Here is a 21,719-nt window from a genome sequence, read left to right as displayed (position 1 = left end):
GTTGCATTGCACACAACATGATTGTGTCAATTAATGCAAGTGCAATTGTTAAAGATAACCTGAAATGCTTATTTGAGAGTATGTCTTTTCAATGTATGACATAGTTCATTCTTCTGAAAATAGCCGATCTACAATCTCAAAACTTTTCAGATAGCAACGTGTTTCTGAGCTTGTAGATCGGCTGCTTTCACTGGTTCACTTTTATCTTCAACAGACAACCTCAGCCTGTACAAAGCTATAGCACTATAGGTAGTGTTGCAGCTTGTCAATCCGAAGGTTCAGGGTTCGATTCCTGTTAATGGCAATAGGTTGAGATGTCAATTCCGCTTCCATCTCTCTTCAATCTATTATGTTTCCAAGTCTCTCTCTCTCTCTTCAATCTATTCCGTTTCCATGTCTCTCTCTCTCTTCAATCTATTCCGTTTCCATCTCTCTCTCTCTCTCTCTCTCTCTCTCTCTTCAATCTATTCCGTTTCCATGTCTCTTTCTCTCTCTCTCTCTCTCTCTCTCTCTCTCTCTCTTCAATCTATTCCATTTCCATCTCTGTCTCTGTCTCTGTCTCTGTCTCTCTCTCTCTCTCTCTCTCTCTCTCTCTCTCTCTCTCTCTCTCTCTCTCTCTCTTCAATCTATTCCGTTTCCATGTCTCTTTCTCTCTCTCTCTCTTCAATCTATTCCGTTTCCATGTCTCTCTCTCTCTTCAATCTATTCCGTTTCCATGTCTCTCTCTCTCTCTCTCTCTCTCTCTCTCTCTCTTTCTCTTCAATCTATTCCGTTTCTCTCTCTCTCTCTTTCTCTTCAATCTATTCCGTCTCTCTCTCTCTCTCTCTTCAATCTATTCCGTCTCTCTCTCTCTCTCTCTCTCTCTCTCTCTCTCTCTCTCTCTCTCCCCCCCCCCCCCCCCCCCCACTGGCCCCGTATTATCGCTGCTTGCAGCTATATTTTTACTTGGAACACAACCGCAACAAAGGCAGACATTGCATAGTTCAGATAAAACAACAACATACATGTATTCATTGATTTGTGTGATTATTACAGAAGAAAACTGCTTTCATATAAATAACTGACACACACACCAGTCTTACAAAATAAATAACGTTTAAAAGGATGTGCTGATTACAGTTCACCATATTTCTGTCTGTTCATCATATGGAGGTTATATTCAGCATAAATTAACATTGGACTGTTAAGACTTCGTGAGGGAAACTTATAAACTATGCATGAGATATTCAGATTTACAATCTCATAAAAGGCTTTCAGGGAGTGAAGCTCATTCATTAAAACCTAACACCACCATGAGTGCATGTAAACAAGTCAGTGCACAAACATTAAAGCAGATGAATTGCATTATTAACTGATACGATCTTTGCTCTCTTTCTCGTGTGCGCTATTTTAATCATACTGAATGCAGCACCACTGCAATAAACTACTTCACAACAAAATAATCCAAATACAGAATAATTTTGTATATGAAATACAATATTTCCATATAAAATATCTGCATCCCACATGTCTCTACACACACACACGCACACTATATCTACTGTATCCATCATGAGAACCTTGAACCAGGCTCTGCCGCAGGAACCCAAACATGAGAGAGCCATCAATGTAGCAACATGGATTCAAATCCAGGTCCCTCGCACAGGACACATGCATTTCCTTAACCCCTGACCATAAGACTTTAACGTTAACCCTTGCCCTATCCCCAACCTAACCAGTCTTCCTAAAATACACGCACACGCACACACACACACACACACACACACACACACACACACACACACACACACACACACACACACACACACACACACACACACACACACACTTCCTCAGACAAGTGCCATTATCTATCTCAGACTGGAAATTAGACAAACCTATTCTGAGGCCGATGTAGGGAGCGTCGGCACCGTTTATCAAGCTGTCGAAATTTTCAATTTAACCAGCCGTCTGGCCTGCTCAGCCCATATCAAGTGACCATCCAATTAAATTAAAATGCAAAAAGGTTGCCTTGCTCACCGCCGGATTTTCCAGGCCTTAGCTGTGGCTTACACAGCTGTTTCTACCCTCTTCTTCATCAGATACAAGTGGAGGGGCCCCTGAAAGTATGGCTCATGCTACTACGGACCATTAAGGCAACATTCTCTGGTTCGAGAGGTCTTCTTTACTGAAGACAGACGCAGCCACAGCCATTGAGGCAGGAGATGGCTGAACCCACCTTGGATTGGGCATCCGAAATTGGCCGAGGCAATGTTGGACAAACTAAACTCGATTGGTTGACCTCTTGCATAATTGTTCTTTGGACACTGGAGAACAAGAAAAACTGCAACATTCATAAACATTTACTAGCCATATAAAAATATATGACCAATAAAAATGCAAAGTGGTAGAGAAATTTACCATTGCACAGGCGATAGTTCCATTAATTAGAGAGCCACATACTGTATGATTATTTTTAGTATCACAGCTTGAGTTCATGAGAAAAGTCAGGGTGAATGGTCTCACTCTATTAAGTTGTTTCACAATTCCTCCATTTCTCAATCTAGGGCATAAAACAGAGAGTTCTACTGACTTAAAATACCTCTGTCACCTTTAATTGGCCAAGTTACAGTCACTGATCAAGAAACTACAGGGGTGACTGTGTGTTTACATATGTGTTTCTGTGTGTGTGTATGCATTACAGTACACATGTTTGTGTGTGCATGGTGCATTTATGACACACTGTGTGACTCATATTTCATGTCACATTTAGCACAGCTTCCAGGAGGAAGAGCTACCTGTCAAAGTACATGTTCCCTGGTGAGCAGAGGTGCAAACGTATTTCAAACTTTTGCCTCGATTTCGATTAACACATTTACCGCCGGGCCCGTAGTTCTACGGGCCGTTAAATCCAACGGTTAAGCGCCAATCCCGTAGCCTACGGGCTGTGGTGCTTTTTCCTTTTTTTCGAATTTTTTTTTTTTTTTTTTTTTTCTAGGGGGACCATTTTCAGTGTAACACCACCCGATCGGACCGGAAGTGCGATCACGTTTTTTGTTTCCCGTCTGTCTCCATTCTAAGTCGTACACATAAACCCCTGTAAAAGCTGTACAGGACATGTAGTTTTTCATCCTCGCATTTCCCATGTTAACTTAAACGATCAGAACTCAAACATGGCGGCTCCGTTTGACACGCGGTCTCGACGAGTAGACACCAGGACATGTGCCCGTTGTTTACAAACATTGGATCGGGCAATCTAAAGGATTTTAACGGGGCCTATGGCGACCTGAAAAAAACAAAAAACAACAATAAAACCTTGGCACTGGTGAGTACATTATGAGATTAGCCCTTGGCGGTGGATGTGTTAATGAACAATTATTTCTTTAAAAAAAGTGAAAATCGCTGATCTACAAGCTCACAATGCGACACATTGTGAGCTTGTAGATCGGCTATTTTAACAATTTTTGCATGCCACCATTGTACAACGAAGTATATAATGGCTAAGTGGTTAATCAGACTAATCAATTTAGTTCATTAAAACAAATCTCTGATTTTTTTTCGTATACATTTGTTGATATATAACACATTTTAAAATATATATATTTCTTGATTATTCAATTAACCTACATGAGCAAGATTAAGTCAATTATTGGCTCGATATATTTTGGGTTAATTGCCCAGCCCTAAGAGGGGGGGGGGGGGACAGGCATTGAACAAGTCAACAAGGAGATCCTGAGCAAAGCCTTGAGACATTACTGTATGTCAAACAGAGACAGAGAAAAGGAGAGGGAGGATGAGGAGAGTCCCTTCCACTGGCAAACACACTGGAAGTCTAATGGTGTGTGGCCTCGTGAACAGGAAAAGACCCAACGCTCCGATCCAGCTTTTATTCTTTGAGGCCGACCTCTTGGCGCCCCAGGGGAGCCTGGGAGCATACATCACTTGGCCAGCCACTGCTGGGCAAAGATCATTTGTTCCCCTCACTTGTTTCACTTTGAAAAGTCGCCCAGATCCCAAGTTGCCTTTGGACATTTTTGAGGAATTGCTTGCTTGTTTTTTCTGCGACTCAAATGGATTTAAAATTGAAAAGGGGACACTACGGCATGTCAGCCCTAATGATCACTCTGCAGCCACTGTAAATAAATGTTCAAGGAAAGGATGGCTGGCAAAGCTGCACTTTGCTCTACGTTGTCGGACACAGGTTTGCTTTGGACTCGGCTCATTGTTTGAAAGAGTTTTAACTATGAGTGTCTATTCCAGGACTGTCATGCACTGAGGACATAATGAGAAGCAGCTCTGTGTGGCCGGGTCTTCCTCTCCTGACCACCTCATTCATATTCATAAAAAAAAAAAACACAGACTGGTTCTGCATTCATATTTCATAATGTTTCAGGATTTTCGATCTAGGGAGCCCTTGTCTGAGATGATGTGAAATATGGAGGAACTATTTGGCTCTGCCAAAGCGGGTCATTTATAATAGATTAACGACCAGAGTACCAAGAATACGATACAATACCCAACAGCTCAGAAGAAAAGCTGGCTGATGTCTACCGGCTTAAATGAGTAAGACATCACACTCATGGCATAACGCATGAGAACGTCAACATTCCATATTGTACATGCTCTAATGAGCCCATGTCATTTGGTCATTATTTTCCAAATCAAAGACAATGCTTGGGGAAAGATTCAAGGACCTAGTACTGACCATAGCTTGCATGAGAGGCACACGCTGGCAACATTAGAGCTTCCAACAGCGTGTACTGATGTTTTCTTCTTCTTCCCTTCTTTTTTTTTTGCTTACCAACCCATTTTATTTGTAGTGCCTGTTCTTATTAGGCTGACAGAGTACAGACCAGTGCAATCTGTGCCCCCCAACCCACCCCACCCCGCCCACCATGCATGCTAAGGCTAAAAGTCCTAAGGCACAAAGCCACAGGGCTGTGCAATGCAGGAAGAAGGGAGAGAATGTGTGGGGGGGGGGAGAAGTGCATAGGCATGTGGGGAGCACCTCAGGGGTTCCTACTTCCTATTAGTTCTCTTCACTTGTCTGCAGTCTAGGATTTTACGTGAAAGTACACAGGGAGCCTCACACGATTGCTCACAACCTTTTGAAAATGATGACAGATATTTCCTAACACACTGGAAACTATCATTATTTTGTGGAGACAACAAAAGGGTGGGGGCTCAGTGAGTTTCTCTATAGCAGGCTTACGTTTATATCGTATAATCACTGAAGGAGGTGCTAGAGGGGTCATCAATATCAGTAGGTTTCCTCCTGTATTTTGCACATTATTTTATGAGATCCTGTGTTTTGGCTAGAGGGTGGAACTAGAGGCAAGGTCATGGGGTCACTCAAATGATTAGCGTTAATCCTCTGGGGAGTAGGAATGCACACAGCAAGTTTTATGGCAATCTACACATTAGATTTTTAGATATATACCGTAGTGTGCACATAGACAATTTGGCCTCAGGGTGGCACAAGGGACATGGGGTCACCAAAATCAGTAGGGTTCAACATTTGTTATGAAGGTGCACAGACTGACATTGCCATCTCCACCGCTAGCAGAGCAAATAACAGAGCAACCCCTTGTGTAGAGTTTGCATTTACAACTGTGTCATACTGTTTGAGTGCCACTAGGCTTAAGCAGCTAATTCTGATAGCAGACCCACAGAGGGAAAACACAAAATGAGGAGAAAAGAACGATGGAAAACATGTGGGATATGAAACACAAAATCATTCAGGGGGAACATGAAGTTAAAATTCAATGTGGAAATCGCTTTGAAAAATGAGTTCATTTGAGAGTAAATAAACTGTGGGCTGTGTAAGCGCATTACCAAAAGGTTTCTTAAAAACTGCAGCAGCCTGAACCATTGTATTTCTCAAAGCATGGATGCAGTATATTCCACTAGGCTTTATTGAATAGTGGACCATCTGTTTCAGAACTGTGTCATAATATGAATCACTCCGTCAAACATTATTTTGGTCTGTCAAACTCCCTTCGAACCCTGATGGGATAAGGATGAGTATCTGGCAACGTGCAGGGGTTGCGCTCAGTCCGTGGTTGTGGCCGCAGCATGTGTGAGCTTTCTTTTGTCGAAGATCCACCACCCACCTCTCACAGAGGTAAATCAAGAGAGTCCAGGGAGAGAGAGCATCAAGGGGGTGGAGGCCACAACAGGGACACACACAAACTTCCTCCTCCACAGGATTTTGCATGGGAGAGTGGGTGGGGTCATTTTGGAGGAGAACAGGTGCATTGTTGAATTCCCACATAATCCCACATAATGTCCTTGTCAAGTTGATTCATAATAAAATGTTTGCCCTTGAAAGACATTTTTGGGGGCATGTTATGTTTTTTTTTATTAGACAGGAAAGTGTCAAGAGATATGAAATCTCGGGCAAGAGAGAGGGGAGACATGTAAAACATGATAGGAGTCGGATTCAAATTGCGTCTCACAAGGAGTATGTGGTCTGTGCACTAACTGGCTGAGCCACCAGGCACCCCATCCCTTCAATATTTAGACAACAAGAAATCAATCAGCTATGCAGCACCACCAGTGATAAACGTTTTACTTGAAAATAATAACATCATACTTACTCCACTCGAACATCACGCAGGAGTGGATAAACAGAACGAGGAGGAAAACCTCTTTGAATGCCACGCCATATTACAGCAAAAACATTCCTTTGGCTCAAAATACAAGAAGCATGTTGAATAATATGCTTTATAGACCCTAAGGCACATTTTCCGTTTTTCTGAATAGTAGAGTGAAGACAGAAGGGTTCAAAAGAGTGGGGAACAGGCCACGGGTCAGATTTAAATAATGATGACCCACGTCTATGTCCATAACTATTTGGTCAGCACACTCCCAGTTTTACTAGTTCAAACTTCATTATCCTAAAATACACCCTGGTGCAGATATCACAACGAAAGGAGGGAAAAAAAGAAAAACATTAATTTCCTTATGACCACAAACCTTAAAAGTAGACTATCTTGATGGAGTGACTGCATGTCAAACAGAAAGCGGGGGGATTCCTTAATTCAATTGTGGGGTGTGCTGTTGCACTGCGGTCATGGAAACCCCTGCGTTCATCTCCTGAGCAGAAACAGTAGAAATAGATTTCCAATCTCTCTGCTTTATTCCAGACGGATTGACGCTCACGGTCATTGCCAATGGCTATCCCAAAAAGGATGTCGGAGCTGAACTGAGCATTTTCATATTCCTACAGCCCATTCCAACATTTCTTTTTTTAGCAGCCTGAGGTGCTTGTCTTCAATCTCCAGGTCAGCGTTCCATTGCGAGATTGCTCATACTGTATAAAAATTGTGCCATTGCTCTCCCCTGCCCCCCCTTCCCTCTTTAGAATGCTCCCTCAGGTTAATGTACGGAAAATGGAGGAGTATTGCGCCAGCCTTTCAACCCCAACCCTGCAGCCATTACCAATGCACTTAGATGGCATTGCTTGTTCAACCCCTCTGAAAACTGCTGTGTCAAAAGGTACAATGAGGCCCCACTGTGCCGTTCCTTGCATATTGGCCTTGACAGCATACTTTTTGTGTGAGAGCGGAGAACTAGGGCAAATTGTGCCACGTCAGGTCATTTATCATGATGAATCACATCACATCAAATGATTCTGTGTGGAAATCTCAGGGGGAGGATTTTTTTTTTTTTTACATACAAACTTGGAAAAAGTTCTTGATTACAACAATAACCACAGGACTATGTCTACACCGTCTAACAATACAGCAAATTCATGGATTACATCTGGATTTCAGAGGGCCTATTTAGCTCACGCGCACACACACGCACACACTTTCAAACATGGGGAGCCATCAGTGACTCCAGGCTACCCCCCGCGTGGCTCACAGACGCCAAAATCATGTGTGAGGCTTTTGCTGCTCACCAAGACAGCCTATCCCGGCTCGCTGTCACTAACCAAACACAGCTGGTCAGGAGCCTGCACAGCTTTAACTAGCATTGCACTCAGTAATTACACAGCCCATGCAGGCACCTACAGAACCAACACCAAAACCACACAGAGGGGGCTACATTCAAATGCCTGTCGCCAATTCATGATTAACACATTTCATATCTGGGGATATTGGCACGACTTGTATGGTTTAAGCCAGAAGTCATGACGAGGGAACAAAAGGGTGCGAGTCCTCTTGTCACACAACTTGGTGGGTTGACCGACTAAATAGTCCCCTGTTCTTAATAGCTAGGATGGGTAATACAAAGGACAAATTACAGGTATGTGTGTAAATGTACTTGGAAAATACCCCAACAACTGTTTGAGTAGTTTTGCATTTAGCTACTACTGCAGGAAATTACTTTCCATGTGGGGGGGGGATTTGTAGACCTTATTAATCCCATAGGGAAATTCAGCTTCACCTATAGTAGAGGGCTGCTCAGATGGATGGTTATGATGAGCTCTCTGGCTTTTAGGGGTAGCAGTTAGGGGTTAAGTGTCTTGCTCAGGGACACATAGACCAGAGACAGGAGGTGAACTGGTGACCTTATGATTACCAGACAATCATCAGCTTAGTGTAATAACTAGCAAAAAAAATAAACTGTGTGATGAATATACAAATAGTTGCATCTATGCTTAAATGTCTGAAAACTCACCAGCTCTTGTTGAGCTATGTTATCATATGCAGGACAAAATGTTTTTTTGGGGCAAACAAAGTTTTTAATGTGCATGTAGTAACTTGTTGCACTTTCCACATGTCCTGTGTTTTTTGCTGTCACTTTTCTTTTAAAGTGTTAGCTTCAAGCAGCGTTGCAGAATTGAGGGGATGGAGGGGTGGCTGTTGAAGGTAAGGGAATTCAGGGCAGAGTAAACAAGGAAACAGAATAGCACTTCTCCTTGCCGTGTGCACATTCTTATAAAGTGGCCATTAAAGAACCAGGCGTCTTGCTTTGAATCCCCATCCCAGGGGAAAGGAAGGTAGGCAAAAAAATAACACAGCCCTGCCAATAATGAAACAATTAAGACACTTGGAAGGAGAGCCACTCGAGAGTGTGGCGTGTGACTCAGCAACATACAGGCTCATAAGTATTTAGCCAAATAGCACAATACTACGCTACCAGACACCAGACAGCATTGGCATCAGTGGAAAGAAAATGTTGGCAATATTATGTTCATACTGATACTTGGCATAGAAGAACATAGCCACCTTCGCTTCAGCATTACCAAACTACGGTGGAACCTAGGCAAACAATATATGACACACTACATGAACTAATCACATTAACTGATGTATTTAGAGGGCAATGTTCTTTCCATGTGTGTACTATAGCAACAATCCCGAAGTTAACGTAGAGTGGTAAGTACTTGGCAGGATTTAATCAAATGCAAGTGCTTGCTTGCCACTTAGCCAGCTTCAAAGACGGTGCTCCGAGTGCCATGTCGGTTTAGCATTGTTGCGCTTCATTTGGTGTGAAATGTTTTCATTGCTTTATTTTTGTCCCCCAACAGAGATGCGGTGGGCGCAACACGAATGCAACGCCCCACATATGATAGGGATTTAGAGCAGAAACTGCCATGATTGTGAGTGGGCTCATTATTCTTTATATTTCCAGAGCTTCTGGCTCATTAAAAAACACAGCAGATGAATCATCATATATGCAATTGATTACCCATTTCAACCAATTCATAAACATGCAAAAGTGTGCAAGTGTGACTGGAGTCATGCTTGATTTGAACATTTACCCAAAGCTATCATATAACCTATTAAAAAGGCGGAAATATAGATAAATCGCCTTAAAAAAGAATTCATGTGGTTATGAAACCTGCAGCTCTGCTGTGGCATATATAGTGGTTCACCAGAGTGGTTTCATAGACAAGAGTTCTAGCATAATTATGCTCACATGAGGTTCAATGACAACTCTTGGTGGAAGCAGCTATTGGGCATAGTGCTGTTTGATTTGTTAAAATAAACTGTAGTCATTCTGGCTGAAAGGACTCCCCTTTCTTAAATCTCCATATACTGAGGATGAAAGATGCATTCATTACTGGCTTTTGGTGTTTGTCACTCATCACATGTCACATGATGGACAGTGGTTGAGGATGTTTAGAAGAACTGTTCGCACAATGATTAAAGTATTCAACCGTACGTTTCTTTCAAAAGAAATATATACAACATTGAGTACTGCTGTGGACAGGGTGTCTCCGATGAAGTTTAGAACTGCATCCATCATTTACAGCTGGCCTGGAGCCCAAGGCTGCCAACAATCCAGTAATGTAAACTAGTCTTCCTGTGGAGATATGACTGACAACATATTCATGTGGAAAACACTGTTGGGGTTTAAGACTTCACTTGTTGTATCTCTGGCAGCGGCTCTGTGCTACGACAGCCAACCAATAAATATAACCAACAACAATCTAATCAATGTCAATTCCACAGCTAAAACCTTTGGAAAATAAAACTGTAAACTTGTAGCCTATAACATTGTAACATTTCACAAACAAGTGAGGTTCCTTTTACAGTAGTGTTAACACAATTGAGCCACAGGGAGTAATACTTTATATAAAATTCAGGGCGCTCTCTAAGCCAATTTCTCTATATTATTTATCGTCAGGCATCAATATGAAAGCAGATTCATGGACAATTCAGGGGTAAATATTGCTTTCTCTCTATTGCTCCTTTCTGCCTACGAGGGACAGCAGTAACTGTTTTGACAACTGGACAACGGGGACACCATTTAAAAGCATTTTTCACAAATCTGCCTGTGGTGCTTCCTTGACATTGCTTTAGCCCAATTCTTCAGAAACTGGATGCAGGCGAAGTGAACAAAATGTGTCCATCTGCTGGTGGAATAGGTGCATTTCAAATGGAGTATGAAAACAAGTGTGCAAACAAGCCCCAGTGGTTCTAAAACTTTTTCACGTCAAGGACTTCCAAAACATATTATAGGCTGCAGACCAACATTAGATTTTGTGCCATGGATGCCCATGATGGAACAATTGTCAAAATCTTTCAAGATATTTCACATAAAAGAAAGACCAAGCTCACAACATAGGACCACAACGGAAACAAGTCCCCAGGACTTTTTTGTGTCATCCTTTTAGCTCAAATGTCTGACTGTACCTCGTGCTGTTTACATTTCTGTCTAATAAAGTATTCAATCAATCAAAAACATCACAATTTTAGAATTACCAACTTTAAATAGGGCTCATGTGTTTTGTTTTGGACCCCCTGGAAACCGCTCGAGGACCCCTTGGGGTCTGTTAATTTCTCTCTATATAGGGCCTAGTTGTTAAATGTTTCTGATTTGGCCAGTGGTGAAATCAAATCAGCTGTCTGCAGCCTTCACTCACACATGATGGGGTAGCTTTCTTTTTATACTAACACAGATCTGTGCATGCTATTACATTCATGAATATTTACAAATAGATCTTAGAACCTGCAATCAGCCTGGTGATGCAAATGCGCACAGGTGCACTTGCAACCACACAAGCACGCCGCACACACACGCACGCACACGCACACGCACACACACACACACACACACACACACACACACACACACACACACACACACACACACACACACACCTCTGCAGAAAGTAATTAGTAGTTATTGCGTTACCTGGTGGACAGTTGCATTCAGCAGATGCTTGTCGTGCAATGCGAATCTTGGCAAAATTTTCATAGGTGTGCTGAAAAAAAGAAGGCTATTTTAATTTATGTGCGCACGCATATTTTATATATATATATATATATATATATATATATATATATATATATATATATATATATATATATATTATTATTATTATATATTATCATTATTTTGTATTATTATTAAGAAATTAACAGACTGTGATGCGCGTTGTTATATACATTTTGCTCGTTCAACCTGGTAAAATATCTAATATGCTCTTCTTACCTGAGACAGTATCTCATCCACTCTCCCTTGAATCACTGAATTAAAATCATCCATGGAGTAGGATCCAAGGGGGTGAATAAAGGTGTGCTCGCTTTCCAATCCCACCACCCGGTTCTTGACATCTTTAGCACCAATACTCAGAAAAACGCAAAAGGCAATGGACGCCACGGAACATAAGGACGAGATAACATTTAGCACCGTTGTGCGGGAATAATATTGTCGCTTCTGGGGGGTTTCTACTTCTCTCTCCATTCTCTCCGCGCACTTAGATGCTCCTCTCTCCATAACTACCTTCTAACTAAATGAACTGCTGAAGGTAAACCGGCGTGTGTAGGCAGCCTCTATATCTGGCACGGACTCACGAGAATGATGGCACCCTTGTAAAAGTGTGTGCGCCTGCGACGCAGCGTCAACGGAGAGTGGGCTCTGGTGACAGCGACAGATATAATGTGACTTGACTGACTGACTGACTGACTGACTGCTCTCCAACCAGACCAGACCCCACCATAGGACCCCCACTCACTCCGCTTAAAAAACCGTGAGCCAGAATAAGACAATAATGGATCGGGTCCGCAAACCTGTTGCACTTATAACTGCGAACTCAAAAGGTCAATGCGAATAAACTAGGAAATCATCGCAGGTAGAGAGGTAGCCGACGTGCACTGTAACAGAGCATTACCACTTGTTGTGGCAAAAAATGCGTGTCAACGGTGAACGGCTGCACGCACCGTTATTACGGCAGCAACACGCCTCCTCCAAATCGGTGCGTGCTGATTAGCATAATTTATTGACACGCTCCCCACGCGCGTCTGCATGATTCCACATTTAAGTCACGCATTGCTTAGTTTTATGTTATCATTCACTGCGTAAAGACGCAAAGACAGCCATATGGCATCATTGTGATTGAACGAACACCTTTAGACACGTTTTTGACTTCCAATGCTTGTAGTTGAACTTTAAGTGATGGTGGTGTACTGTGTTCTGTGTAAGAAACCTCAAGGTAACCGGAATGCTCGCCCCAAAACACGCTCACCCCCATTTGTTTCCGCGGACCGCTCGCCCCCAGCGGTTCTTGTATTCTTGCATTTGTTTTACTGAGGATAAGGTTAGAAATAAGTTTAGGGTTAGGCATAGTTTTACTGAGGTTAAGATTAGGAGTAGCCTAAGGTAAGGTTAGGTTTTGGCACCGTTTTACTGAGGTTACGTTTAGGAATAAGGTTAGCTAGGTTTCGTTTTAGGCAGACCTGGCGCTAGCCGACAACGATGGGTGGGTGGGGGGATTTGCAGGGGGGGGTTTAATTTTTTTTTTGTTTTTTACCAACAGCAGCAGAAGTCCTTGTCATGTCAGTATATCAGTCCCTCCCTCCTGGTACACACAACACCACTGTTGACCACTTCCTTAACAGGCTGAGGCTGAGGAAGGCTTGATGCCGAAAGGCTATTAATTAAAAAGTACCAGAAGGTCCAAAGGTACCAGAAGGTCGAACCGGACCAACTGAGGTTGGTCCGGTTGGACGCCGGGCCTTTAGGCATAGTTTACTGAAGTTACGTAACGTTTAGGAATACCAGGTTCCAAGGTCGCCGGATTTGCCCGGGGCGAGCGTGTTTTGGGGCGAGCGTTCTGGTATTCAACCTCAAACATAATTTATTAACGGTTTGGTTTTGGACAGTGGCGCGTAAAACGCACCGTGTCTCGTCTCCCCTCTGTATTTAATTTGTGCCTATTTACGCTCTAGCCTACTACCTGAATTTAAAAAAAAGATTGCTTTGTACTTACTTACAAAGTGCTACAATTATGAAACATTGATCATTAAAAATGTGTGTTCAGACAAATTATGTGGAGTCTGTCATCCATAGAGCACTCCAGGGCACAGACGAGTGTGTCTGTTGCGTCTGTCTGTGTCGGTCTTTGAATAATTTAATTCCTCTACAAAGATTTGTTACCACCAATTCTTATAGCGCCAGGCCGCCAGCCATGCAGTAAGCACTACCAGTGGTGTAAAGTATCAAAATACATTTAGGTATAAGTAGGCTACTGTACTTGGGTACAATTTTGAGGTATTTTTTACTTTACTGGAGTATTTCCTATTTTCAGTTATTTTACTTCTACTCCTACTAATCTCAGAGGCAAATATCGTACTTTACTCCACTACAATTATTTGAAAACTTTAGTTACTAGTTACTTTGTAGATTTTGATTATTATTACAAAACACAACCACTTCAACCCTATATTTCAGGCATTTGAAAATAGATTTTTTTCAAAAGATTTTTTACATTTTGAACTTGTGAAATGGGACATTCGGCATTAGTAGGCTACTTTCTACTTTTGTTACTTTAAGTACATTTTGATACCAATACATTCGTATTTTTACTCAAGCAGGCCTAATTTTTTTATTCCGGACTTTTACTTGTAACAGAGTATTTCTACATTGCAGTGACAGTATTGATACTTTTACTCAAGTAAAAAATGTGAATACTTCTTCCACCACGGCATATACGGTAGGTCTTTTTATAGCACCAGCCATGCAGTACGCTATGCACTACGCAAAGTGCATGGTTCAGTTCATGTTTTTGTCGCTGCGTCGCAGGCGCATACACTCAAGAAGACACAATTCCTCATTGTGTATAATCATTTCTCTTTTGCGGTTGTGCTGCTGCCTGAAACATTGACTGGGACGACAGAATTAGGTCTATCATAGACCGTCTATGGCTTACGCATATTCTTTGATAGCCTTTTACAGCGCATCTACCGTCCTAAAACACCCTAATCAACAGTGTCTGAATCTGAGAACATGCATTAATTGCTACGTCTTTGGCGCCACCATGTGGCCCGTTTCTAACTCTGTAGGCTTCCACTGTCTTGCATTTTGTTTGAGTTGAAAGGTGACTGTTTGAAATTGACAATGTGTGGACAATAAGTAATAATAATAATACATTATGTTGTCCTCTTCTTTTTTCGCTGTAAGTTCACTCATACAGCCTTTAAAACTGAGTGTATATTTAACTGAAGTGAATATACACTTAACCCATTATAACTGGGAAAGCATCTGTGTCAGTTTAGATTTTAGCTATATATATGACTATGAGTGTGTGTCACAATCTTTGCTATATACAAGATATGAGCTTGTAGATCTGCTATTTTTGAAAAATAATGACAGTTTGTGCAAATCTTTGAATATATATATATATATTTTTTAAAGCAAACATTTTTAACTCAAATCTTTGCTGTTGGGGCAAAATATTTTGAGAAGGGGGTCCACGACCAAATACATATAATTTTTGGGGTCCTTGACATGAAAAAGTTTGAGCACCACTGATATAGCAACATTTAGAAGACATTTGTATCAGGTATTATGTGGAAATGCTCCTGTCCTGGCGGTATAGGTTCCAGCACAAACTAGGCCTACACACAAAAAATTAATGTGGGTTAATGCAGCCTCTAGTATAGTATAGGTTAGGCATTTGTAAACAGATAGGTTAGGCATTTGTAAACAGAAACAATTGTTCATTCTAAACATGCAGAATATTAGGCCACTTTATTTGTCCCTACACTCCCTACATTTGTAAATATATTATGTTCAAATTAATTCAAGTTCTGATTTTGAATGGTAAACATCTCCAAATTAAAAGGATAAAAAAAAGAATAGCATTTTCAGCACCACAAGCGTTTACCTATTGTGTTCTTTCATATCTGCGTTTTCATTAGTAGCATAAGCATATTAAAATAAACTTCACAAAACATCACAATGTCTGTACTGTGTGCAACTTGCTTAGCAACACACTGTTTGCTGTTCTGGCTCCATACTGCTATTACTTTGGATTGAAAACTTAAATGGATATGAGGTCAAAGTGCAGTCTGTCAAATCTAATTTCAGGGTACTTTCAGCAAGATCAAATGAACCATGAAAGAATTACATCCCTTTCTTGTACATGGCCCACCCAATTTAGGTTGCCAAAAATATTTGGACTAAGATACTTCCCAATAAACATAGTCACTTTTCATATGTAGTCAGAAATTATTGATGTAGGATGACTTCTAAAAACTTGCAATGCATAAACATCACCACACTACTACTGACATCATATTGTCAGTGTTTCTGCATTTTAACCACTTGAACCCCAGCATCCACATTCTGGGGGGAACCTTTGCCAAAAATAACTGATCTACAAGCTCACAATTTGTCGCAAAGCGACGCAGTTTTGGTGTAGACGGGAAAAAGCAGTCAAAGTACACTTGTACCTCAAATCCGGTTCGCTAAAGACTAGAGGGTTTAAGTGGTTAAATGTTTCTCTCTGGTGGTTCATCTAGGCTAGTTACTCTAGTTGTGGGATATTTACTCTGAGGAAGTATGATGTACATGATGAGAGTACATGAGAACCTGCAATAACTATGGGTCTGAATTATCAATACACATTTTGAATGATTATGGTTGGTCCAGCTAATGAGATTCAAGACTGGGACATACATTACAAGTTTGAGAGATTACAACTCTCAACTATTTCCCCCCATTGTGATCAATACGTTTTGAAATCGTTTCACAAACAATAAAAACATCTTTTTAAAATACCTCTGCCCATATTTCACTTTTTCACTTTCTGAACTCCAGTGTCCATAGTCTCACTGTCACGCTGACAAGGATGTGTTGCCACCTCCAATAAAACAATAACATCCTCAGTATTCATTTATCCATTTAGAACTCTGAGAGTTCCATTTTGTACACTCCGAGTTAAATGAACACTCAGGATTTCAGTGTAGTCATCCTCTGTCCAGTGAATCATGCAATAATTTTTGACATAAAAAGGTTCCAGAACATAATTACGCTTTGAAAGAAAAGAAAGTCATGGTCAGGTTTATTTGACATGTCTTATTCAACAATGACCGAGCAAAACAATCAATTCTTAAAAGGTCTATGGGAGTTTTCTCTCTAAATGCCAATTGTAATATTTTTGATGGACTTACTAAAGAAGAATGTGATGGCAACATTAATTATTGTAGTCCTAATATGCAAATATACAATTTATAGACCGTTAAATAACCTTGCATCACAGCCCATATCATCTAGTTCTGCAATTCATCAAACAAATCTTTCCTTACTGTCAGGGGTGGATAGTACATTTACTTTTGTTTTTGCAAGCACATGACAAAATACGCTACATTTCAAATCGAAATATTGTAGCCTACTTTTGACTCCATTACATTCCTAGAAATGGACTCTTGAGACCCAAACTTAAAAAAATATGTCTCCAACACTCTGCATAATATCTGGTCACAGGATCTAGTTAAGGAGATAGAGGTGGAGATGTGGCTGGTAATATTAGACAAGAGTCTGATCCTCGTCCAAAGTGCTCATCATGGTGTTTTGCACGGCACGGTTGTCCATATGGGGTACTACTGGTCTGTCTATTGCATAATTTATACACCATTGTGCGATGGCGTATACATTAAGGGCTACCCTGATACTGACCCCCATCTGTGACATGTGTCTTCATAGTTTAGCTAACCTGCTTCATGCATTTTGGTTTTGGCAGCTCTCTGGCTTCATACTGGAAATCCATTTATGACTCTCTTTCATCCATCACTTCTACTGTCATCGCTTCATCATCCATAGTTGCTCTCTTTGCTGTTTTAACGTTTGACAATTGAATTCATTGCCCACCCACGTCACAGACCTGGTAGCTCTTCCAATACTGTTGGCCAGGCGTCTTATTTTAATCCATTGGAAGTCCTTGTTCACTCTCTCATACCCTTTGGATTAAATTTGTTCTATTCTTGTTTATGCAACTTGAAAAGATAAAACATTCCTTATGCAGCTCAGACCATCATGAGTTCAATAACATTTGTGTCCCTTTTATCAACTGTTCTATCTCATCTGGAGCCCACCTGGACTATCTGTCACTTACAACTGCTTTGATCTATATCACATGACCTGTATCCATATCTACTGTTGACTGCTTGAATATAGAGATAGAGAGAGATAGAGAGATGGAGAGAGAGAGAGAGCATGTTGTTTCGTTAGAAGTCAATAAACACATCAAGAGGTACACTAATTGCACCCGATGAGCAGGTTGGTGCCTTGCATGGTTTCCTCCGCCATCGGTGTATGAATGTGTGTGTGAATGGGTGAATGGCACAATCAATGTAAAGAGCATCAAAAGCGCTATATAAATGCACCATTTACCATTTTTACTAAAACAATTGTCGGGTGAAAAGTTATACCATTTCCAATAGCAGATTTGGTCCACAAGATGGCACACACTTGACAGAATAAAGGTTGCCTGATTAGCTTGTAAGCCTCACAAGCTTTTTGTTGTGCACAATGTGCATCTCCTATCATTCAACACAACTGAAAGGGCTACAATGACATCACGACTAAACTGAAATAAAATACTGTAACTATGGATACAAATTTGTGTTGTTGTTAAATAATTAAGTCTGACTCCTAATATGCCATGTTACCGACAATAAAATAAAGCTGAAACAACTGTTCAAGAGATATACAGATAAACAGTCTTGTTTGGGGGCATCTTATAATTGGCTATTTTATATCTTATGGTTATTCCTCATTGATGAATATAGTTGTCACTTTTTGTCCAGATTATTATACTTTGATTTAACCCCTCTGTGGGATGTCTGCACTTCTCCTATTCACCTATGAGCTCTCATCTCGGGCATGACAGCCATCATAGGCTGCCTGTAAGTCAGCCTATGATGATATTGCCCAATTCATTTTACAGTATATAATGTGCATAAGCTTAAACATGATAAAAACGTGATATTTATCATACCAATTTGTGGGGTCAAACCCACTTCAGGCCCTCATTTTGACATGTCTGATAATATATTATATTTGTTTGTATAAAAAAAAAACTGAGGGGTGGTGTGAGGTCTAAAAATGGGCAACACTGTGCCATAAATGGTTAATATGAAATGAAAAATGGAAGAATCAGACACCATTACCACATGATGCCTGTGATAAGACAAGCAAACGTGGTGCAGCTATAAAATATACAGCATGTTTTCCCATGTCTGCTGCTGGCCTTTTGGATCTGTGACAAAGTGACAGATGGAGTCAGTCAGTGTGCTACGACCGCAGCTGACATGGTCACGTTGAAATGTGTCCGACCTGACTGCACCGTACACATTCTGCAATTCTGAACAACGTAGCCATGGTGATAACATAGAAGGCTGCACAGTGGCTATACGTGAATTGTTTGCATCACTCATCACATAACACAAAGATTAATGGAGGGCCTGAAATCCTCTTTACATTGTAATCAAAAAGCCCTGATCTCGCTGCTCTTTCTCGCATCACCGAGCGGGAAAGAATAATCCACAGGAGTTTATTTTTAGAAGCACTCAGTCGTTACGTGTGCCGCACGTTTTCAACACAACCCATGTCCTTCTGGTCAATAATTCAAAACGTTGTAGGGTTACAGGGAGAACAGGCAGACACACACAGGCCACCGCATATCCACACGCACCACGCATCCTATAATGATGTAGCTTGCAGCGCGTCGTCTGTTCACACACACCAATCGACACCAATGAGGTGAGGTCATTTATTTATTATACCCGTTTACTGTATGTTGCTTACTGGGCATATACTTTTGTTGATGGTGGTGTTTCTATTTGGATTTGTTTTTCATTTAAAAAATGAACGTAGCTGCTGTGTCTGGTGACCGCGAAACTGTTGTCGTTACAAACACAGAAAAGTTGTACATATTCTGTTCAATGTCTTATATCTTCTACAGTATTTAGATATGAGATGGACGCCCTCCCTCAAACAAGAAAAAACAATCCTGTTTAAAGGTATCATGACATTCATTTTCACTTTTTTATTTTCAATGTTTTATTTGGGGTTTTATGACCTCAATTACACCCAAAAAACCTGAAGTTAGAACATTCAGTGTATTTTCTGTGGTCTGGTGTTTTCTGAATAATTAGGCTGAAAAGTAATCTGAGCTTGGCCCTTCGACAGTGAGGTCACAGTCGATTAATCCCGCCCACTCTCCTCCTCGCCCCTCCCCTCCCCTATCCTTTCCTTTGGGGGGGGCGGAGCAGAGGCGATAATTGACAGGCAAAATCCCTCACCAGCAACACCCGCAGGCAAAGATTTCTTTTTTCATTGCAGTTGAAAAGGCTTTAGAAATGTGAGAGAAAAACACCTGCCATTGATCACTGGAATGGAATTTTCACTTAAAACTTTTTGTACACTTTTGAAGGACCAGGACAAAGACTTTGAATGTGGTGTAAAAGTGAATGTCATTAAACCTTTAAGCACGCTGATTGCTTTTGGTTAATTAAGCCCAACTATTCTTTATAGCAAATACCGTATTGTACAAAGCCACCATGATGTTGTCTCCGTCCCACAGGAAGCACCAGTGCTACCATAAAGCTCATGTCCAGGAGCCTCATCATGTCCAGGTTCCTGGCTGCATGCTCACAGAATATCAGGACAAGTTCCATGAACACTTCATCAGTGCTGTCAAACAGCACAAACAGGATTACCACACATTGGAAGGGAATACCACATTCAGGTAAATGGCAAATTAAGACCTGAGGCCGATTCTACGAATGCCTTCTAAATCAGTGGTTCTCACACTTTCAAGATTTTTCAAAAATGTTCAAAAATAGCAGATGTACAAGCTCGAAGCACGATGCAAATTGATGCGCTGTGAGCTTGTATATCTGCTATTTTTTAATAGCCAATACTAAGATCTACATTGACACCGATGCTTTCCCGGTTTTAATGGGTTAACCAAGTACATTTACTTGAGGGAGTACTAAGTACATTTTGTATCTATACTTTACTGAGTAATTGTATTTTTGGATGCTTATGACTTTCACTCCACTACTTTTCAAAGACAAAAAATGTACTTTTGACTCCACTACATTTCTAGGAATATAGCGAAAATAGCAGTGTTTTTGGAAAATGACAACATTTGAATACAGCAATGAACTGATATTAAAGAGAAAATTGACTTTTTAAAAGCAAGTACTCCAGTAATTTAACTCAAGTAAAAATTTGACTGAGAAACTTTCACTTGTAGTTTAGTCATATTTGACCAAGCGTCACTTTGACTTTGTAATTCATGATGGAGTGCTATCGGCTGTGCCTCAAAAGCCAATAATATCTCAATATATCTAACATTTTGAGACTCGTTTCCTTTTTTCCTCTTCTTAAGATCAGACCATGGGATCCCTGAGCCGATCCAAAAGCCACCAAACATCTCAAAGCCATATGTGCCATCTGAAGGTCACATGAGATTCACTACCACCTATGCTGCAGATTATCCCCCACACACAGCGGAAAAGCACATCATAACCCCAACATGGAACTACTGTCCTCCAACAGCCAAAATGTTTCTGCGGTCATTGTACAAAGGTACACATTTTTGCCTACTACTTTCTACAGCAAGGGTTCCCAAACTTATCAGGCCGTGACCCCCCAAAATTATCATATTTGAACTGGAGACCCCCCACCCTGACAAGCACTTGTAATTGTAGAAGGTGATGCATTACATTTTGTTTGACTCTGTACCACAGACAAATACTGAAAATAGCCGATCTACAAGCTCACAACTGCCTCCTTCTTAGGTAATATTTGACAATTTGGCCAATGTTTGATTTTGTTTAATAGTAGCCTATAGCTTGTTGGCTACTTTTGATGAAGTAATGGTCTTATTAGTTCATTTTAGAGGTATTGAAAAGGTCTTAAAAGTCCTTCCATTTAAACACTTAGAAATGTGCAGATACAGAAACAGTGTTGCACATTAAGCCAATCATCTGGAGACCCCCCAAAATAATTTGGGGACCCCCAGTTTGGGAACCATTGTTCTACAG

General features: G+C 40.9%; 1 protein-coding gene across 2 annotated transcripts in view; it reads right to left on the bottom strand.

Annotated features, from left to right (window-relative positions):
• col25a1 (collagen type XXV alpha 1 chain) overlaps window positions 1-12,495 on the bottom strand; it is a 202,396-nt gene extending 189,901 nt beyond the window's left edge. For both annotated transcript variants that reach the window (XM_080452033.1, XM_080452034.1), the window contains exons 1-2: window positions 11,875-12,495; window positions 11,575-11,644 (exon numbers count right to left, since the gene is read on the bottom strand). In XM_080452033.1, coding sequence (XP_080308159.1) covers window positions 11,575-11,644; window positions 11,875-12,159 — 355 coding nt within the window. In that variant the 5' untranslated portion in view covers window positions 12,160-12,495. The remainder of the gene's footprint in view (window positions 1-11,574; window positions 11,645-11,874) is intronic.
• Window positions 12,496-21,719: the final 9,224 nt, after the last annotated feature.

The sequence above is a fragment of the Gymnoscopelus braueri genome (assembly GCF_963280865.1).
Source record: "Gymnoscopelus braueri genome assembly, chromosome: 15".
Lineage (NCBI taxonomy): Eukaryota > Metazoa > Chordata > Actinopteri > Myctophiformes > Myctophidae > Gymnoscopelus > Gymnoscopelus braueri.
The sequence above is the reverse complement of the archived record's forward strand: the minus strand, read 5'-3'. Positions and strand labels throughout refer to the sequence as shown.